Here is an 18,250-nt window from a genome sequence, read left to right as displayed (position 1 = left end):
CAGCCAATCCTTGGCAAAAAAAAAAAAAAAAAATGGAAGCTTGATTCCAGCTTTCCTCTACTCTATTTTTGCCTTCCTCTTCCCTAGATACTTTTAAGTCACCGGGGAAAGTTTTGAGTAATACAATTCTTACTGAGAGTCTTGTTTATCACAAATAAATGAATGTTTCCTCTTTCTTAGCCAAGGAATTGTACATTACCCACAGACATAGAGCTTGATGCTGTATTTTCTTTGGAATCAAGGAGGAAAAAAATTCAAAAATAAAAATAAACAAACTAAAGCCAAGATTCCTTTTAGAAGGTGGGGTGGATCAGTTGGGTTTGGCGTTGTTCAGAGCTCAGGACATCAACCTGAAGCTTTTCAATACCAGTGCCAGGCTCTGCCTGGTCCAGACCACCGCGGTCGCTCCAGCCTCCGCCCCTGGTGGAAGCAGGCCACAGGGTCGCTTCACCTACCGAGTCCCAGCCTCCAGCCTCCCAGGGAAGCAGCCTCGCCTCCTCGAGGGGCCGGCCTTTCGGCTACCAAACCCCAGACCCGCCCTCAGGGTCTGGGCCCACCCGGCTCCCGCCTGCAGGGGGCGCTGCGACGGCGCCAGGCCTGCGCGTGCGGGGAGCGGCCCTAGGTGGGAGTCCCGCCGCGCGGCGCGGGGCGAGGCTGGGCCTGGCCGGCCAGGATCCCTGCGCCCGCGGCGGTGAAGCGGCGGCGCGGGGCTCGGCTGTGGAGCGTGGGCACTCCAGCCGCGGTCCCGGGTGACTCCCTTGGTGACGCCGGGCGCGTTCCTTCCTCTTCCTCTAGCCTCTCCGGCCCCGCCTTCCCTTCCCTCCGCCCACCTCCCCGAAGCGGAGCCGCCGCAGCCGCCAGCAGCGCCGTCATGTCGGCCCCCGCCGGGTCCCCTCACCCGGCCGCCAGTGCCCGGATCCCGCCTAAGTTCGGCGGAGTCGCCGCCTCGGGAGCCGCCGCACCCGCGGGCCCCGGCCCGGCGCCGCACCAGCAGAACGGTGAGCCGGACGGCCCGGGCGGAGCGCGGGGCCTAGCGCCGGCGGGGCGGCCTGCGCCGGGAGGGGCGTCGGGGCCCGGCGCTGGACTGGGGGCACCACGCGGGGACTCGGCGGGTCGCAGGAGGGGTGGGGGTCGGGGTAGAGGTGCGGGCGCGGGGGGAGGGGCGCCCTGGCATGGGGGCGGGGGTCGGCCTGGGAAAGCCGGGACCGGGTGTTTATGTAATGTGACCCCAGGCCCTAAGTCGCCGCGGGGGAGTCGGCGTCCTGGGCAAGGGGCAGCCCACGTACGATGTGAACCGGGGCTGCTCACCCTGGGCGCGGGCGAGTTGGCCCGAGGGACCCCCGTGGCTGCGAGAGCCGGCAGGCAGCCCAGGCCGCAGAGTGCGTGGTCTGTGGAAGACTGATGCAGTCATCAAGCCGAGTGGATTGTAGCCTTCCTGTCTCAGGAAAATCGCTTTGATTTCCTAGCCCCAGCGAGCGGGATGCCTTGAAGGGAACTTAAGTTTGCACCCAAGTTTGTAGACAAAAGGGTGTAAGTATGCTACATAAGTGTAACAGTAACCCTGACCCAGTTCGGCCTCAAGATCTGTCATTGATGTTGCTTCTGCTGCTTAAGCTTTTGGAGTTTTCTTGTGGTGTTTGAAAGAGAGCAGGTGTCAAACGGATCTAAACGAATATTTTTTGGTTTTTTGTTTTGTTTTGTTTCTTCTAGCTCCACTTTCAGAAATAGAAAAAAACGTGCTAGAGTTGTTTGGCCCTGCTTTGAGGCAAGGCCTTCATAGGGCAGCAGCCAGTGCAGCATGAAAGCCGCTTTCATACTAAGGTCGTAGGCTTTGAATATGCAGGAATTTCAGCCGAAAAACCATCATTTCTAGGAAATCTGTTTCCTAATCTTAAGATTTGGAGGATTCGCGGTTAGGAGTCGGGGAGGGGGACCTTTATAGATTTTTATAGTTATGTCAGATGAGAACCTTGAAAGTAGTTGACTGCATTGGACAAATATGTGTGTTCTGTGTTGTTAGAGAACAAAGCTACACCAGTACTCATCAAGTGATAGTCTGACCTAATTTATTTAATTTGCTAATGAAAATTTACTAGACTTTATTTTCAGTTTAGCCAACATCAGAGTTTTAAAACTGATGCTTTTCCAACATGAAATTTATTTATTTATCCTGAGAACCAGAGGTTGAATTTTTTCATAATCAGAAGTGATGGTTTATCCTTAATATTCTTCAGATCATTCATACTTGTCAAGTTTACATGTTTGACTTTCAGTAGTCATTGTTTACTGTAAAGGGATTTGAATGTGAACAATGTTGTAAGTGTTGTACATTTGTTCTGAATTATATATAAAAATATTATGTTGTAAGCAGTTCTTGTAACCTTAATATAAATTGCTTTTTTATTTTTTTAAAGATAACTTTGCTTGTGAAGAAACTAGAACAGGATAATTTAGGAATAGGTCCCAAGTCTTTTAAAACAGTGTAAACCCAAGTTTAACAGTGATGCAAGGATTGAGTACTTCCTTGATTTTGAATATGCATTATCATTTTGAATGAACAGTTTTTAAAAGTGGCAAATATTTATTATAGCCTTATAAATTTTATGAACACTCATGCCAAGATATTTACTCAAATACGATGTTAAATTTGTAAGAACAAATCAATGTTTGGCTGCCAAATATAGCTGATGCTTGTTTTCTACAGTTTATGATCATTGCTTTCCTTTGAAGTTGCAACAATGATTTCAGATTTGTTGCCTATTTAGGTACTCAAGGTTAGGACACAAGATAAGACAATCCTCTTCTCTCCTAACTTGACCTGTATTTTTGGTGACATTCAAATGGATTCTGACTGGCCTTGAGAAATTTGACAAGGAAGGGAAGGGCTGTCTTTACAAAGAGGTTAGAGCATGAACAATAGTCTGAAAGTGTGCACTTAGAAAGTGTAGGCCATGTTTAGAAACTGAAAGCCATGGAGAGGAGAAAGGAAGAGGAGTGGTAAGGAAAGCAAAGTGTAGAAGTTGAAAGGAGTGGTTCAAAGGGCCAGGTCACAGGCCTTAAATGTCATACTAAGAAATTTGGAATATAGGACTAGGGTCAGACTGGCTTTTTTTTTGTTTGTTTATTATCGTACTGGGGATTGAGCCCAGGGGCAATTAACCCCTTAGCCACATTCCCAGTATTTTTTATTGACACATGTTCTCCTACTTAATGATCTTCCTGCCTCAGCCACTTGAATCCCTGGGATTACAGGTGTGTGCCACCATGCCTCACTTTTGGTTTTTGTTGAAGGGATTAGTTTAAGTAGAGAAACAACAAGATCAAGTCTGGTTTTGTTCCGTTTGCTAATTTTAAGGGGGAAAATTATAGATAAAAATATAAAAATTATGCAGTCATTTGGGTTTCTTTCTTTCTTTTTTTTTTTTTTTTTTTTTTTTGGTGGGATGGGCAGTGCTGGAGATTGAACCCAGGGGTGCTGAACAGCTGAGCACATCCCCACCCACCCCCCTTTCTTTTAAATTTCAAGACAGGGTCTCACTAAGTTGCTTAGAGGTCTCTCTAAATTGCTGAGGCTGATCTTGAACTTGGAATCCTTCTGCCTCAGTCTACAAGTATGCACCGCGCCACTGTGCCCAGCAGTCATTTGGGTTTCTGATTTACTCTTCAATTCTACATCAACTGCTTTACCTTTTAATATATCTCTGAGGAATTCCAGACATGGCAAAAAAGAAATAGGTCAGAAGTCTGAGTATAAAACATTATACCATATTACTTGGTATAATATGAAATGGATTTTCTCTCTGTCATGAGCTAAACCCCTTGAATTTCCTGAGTGATAGGAGTATCTTTTGTTTCTCACAATGAATACATTGGTCACACCTAATAAGGTAGGTGATTTAGGAGCCCCAGAGAGCCTCAGATGGGACTGGTCACCAGAAAAAACAAGTGATTAGAAGGTCAGAACTTTTGGTCCCTACCCACCAACACTGGGAAAGCAGGGGCTGGGGTACTGGGCTGGAGATGAAGTTGTAGAGAAATTTAAATGATTAGATTTGATAAGCTTCTGCTTGCTGAATGAATGGAGGTGCTGGCAAGGTGGCAGTGTACTCACTCCACCATAACTTGCTGTGTTTCTCTTCCATGTAGCTGTTCATCTCTATCCATAGTTTTGTTTTTCATTGTAAATTTTTCTTCTATTATTATTTTTTGCCATGCTGGAGCTTGAACCCAGGGTTTCACGTGTGCCGGTGCTTTACCACTAAACTACTTCCCCAGCCCCTCATCTCGCCCTTGGTCATAACTGTCCTTTGTAGCAGACCCATAAATGTGTTTCCTTAAGTTCAATGAGTCATTCTAGCAAATTGGTCAAACCCAAGACAGTGTTAGCAGGAACCCTCAGTTTATAACCACTTGGTCAGAAGTGTAGGGATAGCCTACTTCTTGGGATTGTTGTCTGAAGTGGGGCCAGTCTTGTGGGACTGAGTGCTTCAGGTAGATAGTGTCAGAATTGTATTGAATAAGAACATCTGTTTGATGTCCAATAGCAAATTGCTTGGTGGACGAATATCCCCACACACATCTGAACACACAAGACAGTCTGTGCAGAGTGATTTTTTTTTTTTAACAAGAATTGTTAATAAACATTTAAAAAAAACAGATTTGTTTTTCCAAAGGAAATAGTGGGTGCAACACTGAGAGAAATAAGAAAAAAAACAAACTGGTTGTGGTTAGAGGTGGAGGTTCAATTGTATTCTGAACAGTTGAAAAATACCTATTCCAATCCCCTCATTTTGTAGATGATATCAAGATCCAGGAAAGTTAAGATGGGTATATTTTTCACCGAATCCTGTGTAAGCTTTGAGAGGAGCAGTTTTGTCTGTCTCTTGTTCTTTGCTGTGTGTTCAGGGTCAGAAACAGAACTTATAAATGACAAGTTGTAGTTATTCCTTTAACAGTGGTAAAGTGAAGTCCAGTTCGGTTTTCCTAATTCCAATTCCAGATCCCTTTCTATTAGCAGATTCTAAGAAGTTTCTTTTTAAAAACTTTGACACTGTTTGGGAAGAGTAAGGAACAAGAGAGACAGAAAACTCTTTATTACCACTTTTACTTTTTCTCTTAAGTTGAACTGCTAATAGGCTTTTCCCAAACTTGTTTGAAGATATGGTTTGACTTCATCAAGTCTGTGAAATCTTTTCTATTGAGCCTCCTTCTTTGGATTTTTATATTTTACTCTTCAGTTTTTCATAGAGCAGCATACAGATTTTTAGAATTATTTGTATTTTCTACATGAAGTTTTTTTTGTCTTTTTTCCTACCTTTTGAAATTTCTTCCAAAGATGAGTCCTTAAACATAGGAAGAGTAAGGCGAGTAACAACCTGGTAATTATGTAATTCCAAAATTGTTCTCAATTGATTTGAATTGAAAAGGGTCTTTTAAATAATTTCGGGGGATAAGATATACCCAAATTGAACCAACATACCACTGCTTCTTAATTTCACCTTTAGGAAACAAATGTGCTCTTGTTCAAATGAAAGTGTGCCTTCTTCCTTCTATATGCCCTTTCTAAGAATAATATTATTGGCTGTTTTATCATTTTAGCTGTTGATAATGCAAGAGAGGTGAGAGACTATGGGAGTTAATAGAATTTGTTATAAAAGGTATAATAAACATACCATTCACTTAACAATAATTGTCTGGTCTGTCAGTTATAGGAAACCCTTCAACTTTGAAAGTACATGCAAAATTTAAATAGATACAAATCTCCCTACTGTATCGGAACTGGGTTCCTTTTGATTAGAGCAGCTTCTGTGTCTCGGGTCTCTAAGTCTGTATTTACAGCTCACCAGAAACATGGGGTCCACATGGTCATGGTATTTTTTTTTTCCAGCATTAATGAACATTTTATTTTCCTCCAGGATTTTATACAGTGTGTGTGTGTGTGTGTGTGTGTGTGTGTGTGTGTGTGAGAGAGAGAGAAAGAGAGAGAGAGAGATTATTTTTAAAATAGGTTTTCACTGTATTGCTGTATTGCCTACAATGGTCTCCCTATGTTGCCTAGGCTGGCCTCAAACTCATTTGAGGCCTGAGCCTCTTAAATAACTGGGATTACAGGTGTGGATATTGTTTTGGAGCTCTCTGAATACATAATTTCTTTCCATCTAAGATGATTGAGATGTCTCAGAAGATCTTTAAAAAGTATTCATTCCATATAAACAGGTGTTTTTTAATCTGTTTATTTTTTATTATTATATTGTTGCTTTAGTTATTTGCAGTATCTTTTCATCCTCTGCCCCTCAGGTTTCTGTAATAATTTTTGTAGACCATAGCCATTGCCACTAATAGTATTTCACTTGACTTTCTTTTTCTAATTCATCTGTAACTCTGAAGTATTTGATGTTCAGATTTCAAGTCAGTCTTCAGTGGACTTTCCTAGAGGGAAGTATCTTCATAGCACTGTAACATGTTAGAGAAGATCCAATTATAGTCAGCCCTGAGAAGAGATGATTTACAATAAGCTAAGCATTCTCAGATTTACTCAGAAGATGTGGACTAGTGAAAAGCTGCAGACTGATTCAGCTGAAGTTTTTGTGGAGAAAACTACTTAATGTCTCTGAGCTTCAGGGTATAATGATCCTTTCCTTGTAAAGTTGTTATCTGGATTGCATTAAATGAGGAACTGTCTTTTAAGGTACCTAGTAGGTGCTTAGCAGTGAAAGTGCCCCTTATTCCATTTCCCTTAGAACACCAGGTTATAAATTCTTGGAATGGCAGAGATGATGTGGATTTTGTTGATATACCTAAGTAGCAGCATACATTAGGTACTCAGTTGAATTAGTGAACTTGGCTTCATATTTAATTATTGTTTTTGAAGCCTGCCCACTAATAGGAATTTATCATCTTATTGTATTTAAGGATCAGTCCCTATTTTGGGCTTTTCTTTATTTTTTTTCCATTTTCTAACCCTTCCTCCCACAAATTCACTCCACCCTTGGAAGGTTTTGGCCATCTACCTTTGTCAGCCAACTTGTAGGAAGGTGGTTTTTTTGATCTCAAGTTTTTAAGATAGTGAGTCAAAACTCCTTTGTAATAGAAATGGGAAAAACATGATCAAATAATAGTTAAATAATGCCTTGACTAGCCAGTGGCAATCTTAATTTATAATAGGAAAAACTTAAGGGAAGAAGGCCTTATCCAAAATAATGAACAAACCTTGAATGGTCAGGTAAAAATGCATATGAATCAGAGACAAGTAATTTAAAAAATGTACTTTGAGAGGTGGAAAGGTACATGAGAAAGTAACAAAAGAATAGGTTTTTGAAAATGTGTTGGGGCTGTTAGTGGAGGTTCTTGGAAATTATCTGGAGAGATGTGGACTTCATTTGAACCAAAAAAAAAAAAAAAAAAAAAAGCTGCTGAAAATTGTGTAGTAGGGAGTGTTAGAAAGTACTTTGGTTGTGTTGGTTATGAATTAGAGGAAAATGACAGTGGAATAAAGGGAAGTCTGTTAGAGGGTTTTGAAATTTTTCAAACAGAATCATATCACCTGTACCCTAAAGAAACTCATTTATTTAGAGAAATTCTGTATTTTTTTCTGTATTATGGCTAAATATTCCATAATTAGTTTTAATTTTCATGTCAGATTTGCTTAAAGCAGGAATAGAATCAAATTCTTTTAGTGAGAATCTAGCCTCTAAGAGGTGTTTATGTCACTGAGGGAGATATATCCTTGGGATAGATTTTGTGATTATTTGATTTGCAGAGGAGGGCATTGATGCTTAGAGAAAACCAGAAGCTGTGTCTTGCTGGTACATGACATTATCACTCAGGCTGACCAAATATACAATACTGTGGAAAAGGTACCTAGACTATTTGCTAAAAATCTTTTATTTCTCAAATCTTTTATTTCTCAATTCAGATTGGTCCCAGTGTATAGATAATTAGAATACTCTCCCTTTTGTATCTGACATACTTTACTTGAAGCTAAGAATTCAAAATTCAGAGATTGTATATAAATTGAATTTTTAAAAATTTTTTTATAAAACAGCGTTAGGCTATTTGGTGAGTGCAATCCAGTTATTCATTGATTCTAGGACACTTATTTTTACATTTTTACTTCTGAAATTGGGATACACCTTGGACTAGTTGAGAAAACATGCTAATGATACCTGATGTGGTCGACTGAATAATGGTCCCCCCCAAATATGTCAGTGTCCTAATCCCTGAAACCCTTTGCAACTGTGTAAATTAGGAATCTCTAGATAATGGAGAATGTCTTGTGTCTGGGTGGGTCTGATAAAATCATAGTAGTCATTGGAGTGAGGTGCCTTGAAGATGGAGGAAGGGGCCACAGACAAAGATTACAGGTGGCCACTAGAACCCGAAAAAGGCAAGGAAATGAATTCTGCCCTCATAGTCTCCAGAAGAAACTGGCCCTGCCCCATAACATCTTAATTCAATTTGGACTTCTGCCTTCCAGAACTCTGAAGAGAATAAACTTTTATTGTTTTAAGCCACTAAGTTTGTTGTAATTTGTTGCAGTTTGTTGCAGAAGCAGTAGGAGACTGCTACACCTGATGAGATTTCTTTTTTAAGCAGCAGTATCAAAGCACCTTACTTTTAATGAAATACAGTAGATTTCCTTTTGCTGTAAATGTTGTTCTAATTCTTGTACTATTACAGAGTAAGAAGTATAAAATGCCAAAGTAAAAATATTTAGACCTGTGTATTTGCTTTTGTATTACCACATAAATTATTTTACATAATGGATGCTCTTACAGTTTCATGTTCTTTCTCTGTAAGAATTGTTGATACATTGAGGTAAGTTTCAGATGCAGAAATATTTGGTGATTTTTTTTTTTATTAGACTTCATAATTTTTCAAAATACGGTAATGGTTTTCCTGAGCCAACCACCAGGCCTTGAAGCAGAATTAAGCAAGTATTTATTCACTTATATGGTTAGAGAATATTTTTCTAAAGGAAGAGCTGAGCTGAAATCTGAAGAATGAGTTAAGAGTTGGGTGGATGAGGAGGGAAGAGGAAATTTTGGAAGGTTCTTTGTCAGAGATAAGAACCTCTATGAAGATTAAGAGGTGAGAAGCTAGCACCATGGTTCATGGTGTACTTCCAGTGACTTGGGAGGCTGAGACAGGAGGATTGTGAGTTCAAAGCTAGCCTCATCAACTTAGTCAGACCCTGTATCTCAATAAAATATTTAAAAAGGGCTGGGGATGTGGTTCAGTAGTTAAGCACCCCTGATCCAAAAGGGGGGGGGGCATTAAGAGATAAAAAGGCATGGCTTGAAAATACTAGTGTGGTAAGGATGTGTAGAGCTATATTCGCATCCTCTTTATATTCACAGGGACTTTAGTGCTAACATTTTTATTGGCATTACTGAAATAATTAAGCTTTGAATATGTGCATATTAAAACCAAAAACAAAACAACCAAGTTTCAGGAATCACCTATTCACTTAAGCCGTTAACAAAGTAAAACTATATTCTGCCTGGATCAGCCTCTTGAGGTGAAGCTCTTACTTGGGCAGTGGCTTCTCTTTTTTTGCAGCAAATTTCACATTTCCCACCAGCTCACCAAGCTGTTTGGCTGCATATCAGCAGGCATTCTTAGTTGTAGCAAAACTGCATTTTGTTTATTGATCAAACTTTGGCAGAGGCATATGAAGGACTAGTATGCTAGTGTATTTTTTTATGACTTTTATTTTTATATGGTGCTGAGAATCGAACCCAGTGCCTCATATATGCTAGGTGAGTGCTTTACCACTGAGCTACAAACCCAGCCCCAGTACGCTAGTATATTAAGGCATACTTGTTGAAAATCATCTTGTGAATGAGTGGTGAGCTATGAAGCAGGAGAGTTAAGCAGTTCAAACAGATCAGCAAGGGCTTTTGTATTCATTTTCTATTTGCTGCTGTACCAAAGTGCCACAGATTGATGATTTAAAGTGTGTGTTTATTATTTGTGATTTAGAAGTCCAACTGGGCTAAAATCAAGGTATTTGTAGGGCTGGATTCTCTTTAGCAGCTCTAGGGAAGAATCCATGTCTCTGCCTTTTCCAAATTCTAGAAGCTGCTTACATTCCTTGGCCCATGACCCATTTTCTCCATGTTCAAAACTAGCAATATTGCATCTCCTTGGGGGTTCTTTTGTAGTTGCATCTCCTCTCTGACTCTCTTCTGCCTCCCTTTTCTACTTATAAGGAGTTTTGTGATCATATGGGCCCACCTGGATAATCTCACTATTTTAAAGTCAGCTGATTAAGAACGTAGTACCATTTACAGCCTTACTTCCTCTTAGCCATGTAACCTCATATATTTACAAGTTCCACAGATTAGGACATGGACTTAGGTCTTATAGGAATTTGAATTTTTCTTAATGGCCAGAGAAACCATTAGAAAGCTTTAAACAAGGAAGCAGCAATCAGATTTGCTTTTTAGGAAAATCACTCTATGTTTAGTGTAGTCATTTGTCTAAGAAATTATGTTGTACAATCAATTTAGTAGGTAATTTCCAGGAGTTTTTTTTTTTTTTTTTTTTCCCCTCATGGATGCATTAAAAACTATTTTGTAGTACTTTTAGATGTATTAAAAAATATTTCATAGTATTTTTGGAAGGGTTGCAAAGATAGTACCGAAAGTGCAATACCCTTTATCAGCCTTAACGTTTACAGCTTACAAAACCATGCTATATTTATCAAACCCAGAAATTAAGTTTGTGAAATACAACTAACTAAACTACAGGTTTGTTTTTTTGTTTTTGTTTTTAATTTTACAAGTTTTCCACTAATGTCTTTTTTTCTGTTCTGGGATCCAGTTCAGGATGCCATGTTGCATTTAGTTGTCATGTCTCCTGCTTTTCCTCTGGTCTTTGACAGTTTCTTAGTCTCTTATTTATTTTTTATGACCTTGACAGTTTGAAGAATGTTGTCTAGGTGTTTTGTTTTTAGTCCCTTACTTTGGATTTGCTAATGTTTGTAATTAGACTGGGGGTGAGTTATGAATTTTTAGGAAGAATGCCATAGAGGTGGCATCATATCAGGATTGCACATTAGCAACTGTACTTTTTTTAAAAACTGGTCACGTTAATCTTGGACACTTGAGTGGGCATTGTAACTCAAGCTGTTATAACAAAATATCATAGACTTATGGCTTAAAAACAAGAGACATTTATTTTCTATAGTTCTGGAGCTTGGATGTCTAAGGTCAGGGTGCCTGTATGGTCAAATTCCAGCAAGGACCTTCTTTTCCATCTTGCTGCTATGTGCTGTGACCTTTCTTTGATATATGTACATGGAGAGATGTCTCTTGTAAGGCCAACTAATTCCATTATGATTGTCATACCCTCATGACCTAATCAGAATCCAATTACCTCCCTAATACCATCAAATTGAGTATTAGGGATTCAAGATAATTGGGGAGGGGAGAACATTTAGTCCATAGGGGTTTTGCCTGATTCCTCTGCTATGAAATTATCATTTCCTTTTCCTACTATATTCATTAGGACTGACTTAACTATGGCCAACATTCAAAAGAAGGGAAATTAACCTCTGTCTTTTGGAATGAGGTGTATCAAATGATTTTTGTTCACATTAAAATCATCACAGTAATTAATAAATGTTCTTGGGAAGATACTTTGAAGTTATTCTGCTGTTATTCTACTTATTTATTGGTACCAGGGATTGAACCCAGGGGCACTTAACCACTGAGCCACATCCCTAGCTCTTTTTGCATTTTATTTAGAGACAGGGTCTCACTAAGTTGCTTAGGGCCTTGCTAAATGGCTGATGCTGACTTTGAACTTGTGATCCTTCTACCTCAGCCTCCTGAGCAGCTGGGATTACAGGCGTGCTCCACTGTGCTGGGCAACATTTTACTAATTTAACCATTCCTCAGTGACTCACCTGCAGCAGTTATTGCTCTGGAATTCTAATGGCAATTTTCTTTCCTTCCTTTGAATTTTTCTGTAAGGAAGATTTACCCCGCTAATCCCATTTTTAACATTTATTCAATCATTTGTGTTATTGTAAACTAACAAATATGTATCATCCTTTGGATTATAATTAATAGTGTTATTTTTGTTTTTCACGTTATTCCAACTTTAGCCATTGGGAGCTTTTTTAGGTTGGCTTCTGTGTCCATTTTCCCCCATCCTTTTAATTTTTTGAGTAGTCATGTCATTCTGCAGAGAATTTTATTTCTCCTTTTTAATTGATATATTTCTTTATTGAAGAAACTAGTATGTCCTATAAATTGTTGAACAGAAGGGGTAAAAGAGGACATCTTGCGTTCTTCCTTAGGAAGAATTCTGTTTTTTTACCATTAAGTATGATGTTTACCATGGGATTCTAGTAGCCATTCCTTATTATATTGAGAAGGTTTTCTTCTAGGGTCTGGGGATGTAGCTCTTGCCTAGCATGTCTCTAAGGCCCTGTGCTTGATACTAAGCACTGCAAAAAAAAAAAAAAAAAAAAAAAAAAAAAAAAAAAAAAAAAGGCAGGCAGGCGTTGGTAGGCAAGTGCTGTACCACCGAGCTACTTTCCTAGCCCCCGCTCCAATTTCTAGTTTATTTAGAGTTTGTTTTTTTAATGAATTGATGTCGAGTTGTGTCTAATGTATTTTTACCAGTTTCAGAGTTCTGAGTGTTCTCAGCCTATAGACTGCTGGCTTTGTTCCTCAGGTCTCCAGGTGAGGCAGAACAACATGGTGGAAGAATGTGGCAGAGAAAAGCAGCTCACATCATTATCAAAAGCAGAGACAGAGGTCTCCACTTTCCAGATATAAATATATATCTGAAAGCCACACCCCCAATTCCCACCTCCTGCAGCCACACCCTACCACTTCAGTTATCACTCAGTTAACCCCTATCAAGGGATTAATTCACTGATTCAGAGAAGTGATTGGGTTAACTCTCACAACCCAATCACTTCTCTGAACCTTCTTGCATGTCTCACACGTGAGCTTTTGGGGGACACATCACATCTAAACCATAACAGCAGTAAGAGTACTTTGTTCTTATTCCCATTTTCATCACAGGGAATATTAAAAAATGTATATTCCATGGTTGGTATTTAATAAAAATATTTTTACTGTGCTATTTAGGACATTCTTAAGGGAAATAAGGCCTCCCCACCCCATCCTCAGTGCATAGTGTTAAAGAATATGCTAGTAGCTAGTATTGCTTGGTCCCACTATTTCAATTTATGCCACAAGTCTTAACATGTTTTTTGTACAATTAGTACAAAGGTCAGTACAGTGAAGAAGGCAAATGGCATCTTAGTACTATTAGAAAAGATAGTCTTTACCTATGGATTCTTTCTAGAAGTGACTTTTCCTTCCTCAGTGTTATGTTCTTGCTTCCTTTGTCAAAAATCATTTGGCAGGCCAGGTGTGGCACACAGCCTTTATTCCCAGCAACCTAGGACGCTTAGGAGGATTGCACGTTTGAGGCTAGCCTCAGCAATTTAGCAAGACCCTTCCTCAAAATAGGAAATATAAATAATTGGAGATGTTGCTCAGTGATAGAGTACCTGGGTGTCCTCCCTCAATCAAAAAAAAAAAAAAATCAGTTTGCAGTAAATAAATGAGTTCTTTATTGTGTTCCATTGTTCTGTTTTTATGTTAGTACTACACTATTTTGGTTACTGTAGTTTTGTAGTATGTTTTGGAGTCAGGTATTGTAATGCTTCCAGCTTTGTTCTTTTTGCTCAGTATTGCTTTGCTATTCAAGATCTTTTGTGGTTCCACACAAATTCGGGAATATTTTTACTAGTTCTGCTAAAAAGATTGTTGGTATTTTGATAGGAATTGCATTGAATCCATAAATCATTTTTGGTAGGACATTAATTCTTCCAATCCACTAACAGGATCTTTTCATTTGTGTGTGTGTGTGTGTGTGTGTGTGTGTGTGTGTGTGTGTGTGTTCTTTTCAGTTTCTTTGTGTTTTGTAATTTTCACTGTAGAGATCATTTACTTCCTTAAACTAATTCGTCAGTATTTTAATTTTTTTAAGTTATTGTGAATGGGATTGCTTTCTTGATTTTTCTTGTAATTTTATTATTGGCATATAAGAAAGCTACTAATGTTTTAGATGCCCTTTTTTTCTTACTTTATTGCTCCAAGATTTTCAATTCAATGTTGAATAAGAATGGTGAAAGTAGACATCCTTATTTTGGTTGGAAACAATTTTGACTTGAATATATTTTTCTTTATTTGAACATATTTATAACTTCTGAAGCTTTTGTTTTACTGAATTCAGCTTCTGGGCTCACTTTGCTTTTTTACTGGGCATTCTGTTGTCTCCTTTGTCTGCACAGTTAAGCTGTCAACAAGGCACTTGACCCCACAATTGTAACTGATAAGAAGTTATTTTTTAAAAAGTAAAATAAATGAACGCAAAGATTTGCCTACAAATTTATTTTTTGTCGCATAGTTTAATGTTAAAAATTTAAAAACAACCTAAATGGTCAGTAATAAAGAATAGGTAAATAATAATGACTGGATTTATAATAATAAATGACTAATAAATCCATGTAATGCAATACTATTGATATTAAAAATGATGATGGAAAGATATTCATATCATAGTGAAGGATTCATGTTAAATTTTACCCACTTCTCCTTTAGTGAATTAGGCATGTATATGGTAAAAGAAAATATTGGATGGTTATGCATGATAATGTTAATAGCAGTTATGTTGGGTAGTAAGGTTATGGATGAGTTTTATTTGCTTACTTTCTGTATATTTTTATTTTTTTTAAACAATACATTTTTTATTTTTTTTATGTGGTGCTAAGGATGGAATTCAGTACCTCACACGTGCCAGGCAAGTGCTCTACCACTGAGCCACAACCTCAACCCCTCTGTATATTTTTTAATAGTGAAAAAAAAAAAAAAGTATATTTAGAATTAGCCAGCTGGACTCAGTTCAGAGGATCCCAATTTTGTTGGCAACACCAAAGCATCATCATCAGGAGCCAGTTGAACATATGCCTTCTTTTCCCATTAGTCCTGTCTAGGATATTGACCTTGGCTGGCTAACCTCAGTGCCATTGAGCTTCTGGCACAGCCTGTTTGATCTGGTGCTTGTTGGCCTTGACATCCGTAATGAACACCAGTGTGTTGTTGACTTTCATCTTCTACATGGCAGACTCAGTGGTCAAGGGAGCTTGATGATGGCATAGTGAACAAGTTTGTTTCTCCTGTGGTCACTCTTCCAAGGGCACTTGGGCTGACTCCAAAGACAAAGTGTCTTGGGCCACCTAAGGGTGGACGATGTGTGGATTTTTTAATTTTATTTTCTTGTGATTGTGGATGCCTTTCAGCTGTGCCTTCTTGGCTTTCAAAGCTTTTGTGTTCTGGGATAGAAGCTTCCTTCTCTTTTGATGTCATCTTGATGAAAAGTGAGAATATTAATAGCATTTGTCTCAGTAAGATTATAGATTATTGTTGTCGCTTTCTTCTAAATAATAACCAACACATGTGTAATAAGTAAAATACATCTAAAGTTATTTTTCAAAAACTCAACTACTACAAATGTTACTAATTTATTTTCTTCTCCACAATCTTTGTCCCTGTCCATTTTAGATATATTGAAATAACTCTGTGTGGGGGTGGGTGGTGGGTACTGGGGATCAAACTCAGGGCCTTATGCATGCCAAGCAAACACCCTACCATTGAGCTACACCCCTAACTGCACCAGGAGTCTGTTAATATGTATCACAAAATCATTTTCAATAGAAAGAAAGGTCATTTTCAATAATTACTACAAAGGAAAATATTGCCTTTAAAAAGGTTAACATAGTATGTACATAAACATGTACAATGCACTATGTTGTTATACTCTTGGAAAAATAGTTCCTTCCTTCCTAGAAAACAATATTTGGAGGCCTTAGGTAGGCTATGGAAAAAAGTTGAAACAGGTACACTAGAAAAAAAACAGGCTGAATTTTTTTTTCATATAAGGAGAGGCAAAAACAATAGAATCATAGACAGGTGCTATAGAACTGCACTATCCAGTGTGATAGTCTCTAGCTACACTTGAAATTTGGCTAATCAGTTGAGAAATGCTTGAAGTGTAAAATATACACAATGGGTTCTGAAGAAATAACTGAAATATTAATTTTAAATATTGAATGTATGTTAGCTTGATTTTTTGATTAATTTTAATTATAGTTGCTCCTCCACCAACAGTGGGTTTACATTCCAGTAAACATGCCTTAACTTGAAAACACCATAAGTAGAAAATACATTTAATACATCTTACATGCAAACATTACAACTTAGCCTAGTCTACCTTAAATATGTTGAGAACACTTGGATTAACCTGCAGTTAGATAAAATCATCTAACAAAACGATTAAACATAAAAAAGTGTCATAACATAAATAATAATAAAGTGTTGAATATTTCATTGTAATTTGTTGACTATCTGTAGCCAAAGAATGTTGGCCTCACAGTATATCACAGAGGATGGGTTGTTTATCTAGTGATCATGTAGCTAACTAGAGCTGTGTCTCACCTGCATGGTGAGAGTATCCTACTGCTTGTCACCAGCCTAAGAAAAGATCAGAGTTCAAAATCTGAAGTTCAGTTTTCTACTGAATGTGTATGTTTTTGCTCCATGTTTGAGTCAAAAAATTCTAAGTAAGGGTCATCTGTTTTCAGATACTTTTTCATATCTTTAGAACATTTAAGTTGTGATATATCAAGTAAGAAATGGTAAACCTGTACAGATTAAAAATTCCTGTCCCCAAGTCCCCCAAAGTAAATTCTTTTCTGGACTGGGAAGTAAAAGGCTTCCTCTGGTGGGTAATTCACTACTGTTAAATTTCAGAAGATGTAAAATTTATACTATTTTTAGAAGAATGACATTTTAATAGTTTGGATGTGATGATCATTTCCCTGTTTTCAGTTCATTTAGCATGGATGAGACAAATCAATAATTAAGTGGGTAGATATCTAAGTAGATTTTGACATGGAGCTTGTCTTCATTAATGAATTCTACCAGAGCAGTTTTCTGAGACTATAGTGCTATCATAGCGTAGTTTACTGAAGCTAAAGTGAAATGAAGAAAATCCATCTTATATATGTAATTGGGGGAAGAGGAGAACATTTCTCATTAGTTATTCCTAATAACTTTATTCCTTTTAAGTAAATATATTATTTCAGGTGAACTAAGATTATGTAAAATAACCTTCAAGAAAAGTAAATTATAAACCTAGTAAAATAATGTTATCTAAATTTTGGTTCTCTGTATACCTCTTGAAATTATACAGTTGTTGATATTAGTTATTCTTTAAAGCTTGATTGTAAATTATCTTTGTGTTGGCTGTAGAATATGTATTACATAGCCCCAAGATTCTACCACATTATTTAGTAGAAATTGAAAACAATCAAGAAATGTAGGCTTTATTATCTCTTCTATACACATATTTTATATATATTATGACAAGTAATACAGCAGTACTTCCTTGTTTACTTGTGTTAGGGAAATTTAAATAGTTTGTGAATTTTTTTGTTGTTATGCTTTCATTTGAGGTATGGCACAGATACCTATTTCCTTCCACATGAGAGTGAAACTAGATTCTAGGATAATTAAGTCTTGCCCCAAACACAAAGAAAAGTAGTTGGACTAAGACTAGAATTCCATTGTTGGGATAATTGGCTATTTGTTTGGCTAAAGAAAGCTAGCTGGATTTAAGTGTGGAGAGAGGCGGGAGGTTGTTGGTTAAGAGCATGGACTTGAGCCTGATGGCTTGATTAATTCCCAGGCCTGTGTTACTCCAAACCGCATAACTTGTTAACAACTTACTTCTGAGCCTCATTTATCTTAAAAAGTGGGTATGATAACACTGTTTACTTCAGAGGATGAAAGGAGTTTATGTAAAGCATTTAGAACAGTGAGTGGTTTATAGTGTAATCTGTTTAATATTTATAATATTAGTATCAATAAAATTAATATGATTAATGTTAATTTTATTACTATTAATGTGATCAAAGATATATAAAAACAAAGGAGGTGTATAAGCATTAGAGGAAAACCTGCAAGTATGGTTTTGTAATCTTGGAATCGGGAAAGGCTCTTTTAAGTATAATTCAAAGATATATCAAACATAAAGAATGATTTTACTATATAATAATCATGAAACTGTATCAAAAGATACTGTGAACAAAGTTAAAAGATAAATAAATAGTAACCTAAGAGAAAATATTTAAATCATATGAAGTAAGTCTAATTTC

The 18,250-nt window shown here is 37.9% G+C and overlaps 1 protein-coding gene across 1 annotated transcript in view; it reads left to right on the top strand.

Moving 5' to 3' along the window:
• Window positions 1-621: 621 nt before the first annotated feature.
• The window catches only part of SEC24B (SEC24 homolog B, COPII coat complex component), an 86,542-nt gene continuing 68,913 nt past the window's right edge, over window positions 622-18,250 (top strand). Inside the window, 1 exon segment of the mRNA XM_079153562.1 lies at window positions 622-998. Within this exon segment, the coding sequence (XP_079009688.1) occupies window positions 872-998 (127 nt within the window). The 5' untranslated portion in view covers window positions 622-871.

This window comes from Sciurus vulgaris (genome assembly GCF_902686455.1).
Source record: "Sciurus vulgaris genome assembly, chromosome: 9".
NCBI classification, from domain to species: domain Eukaryota; kingdom Metazoa; phylum Chordata; class Mammalia; order Rodentia; family Sciuridae; genus Sciurus; species Sciurus vulgaris.
Note: the sequence above shows the minus strand (reverse complement) of the source record. Positions and strands in the feature narration are given on the sequence as shown.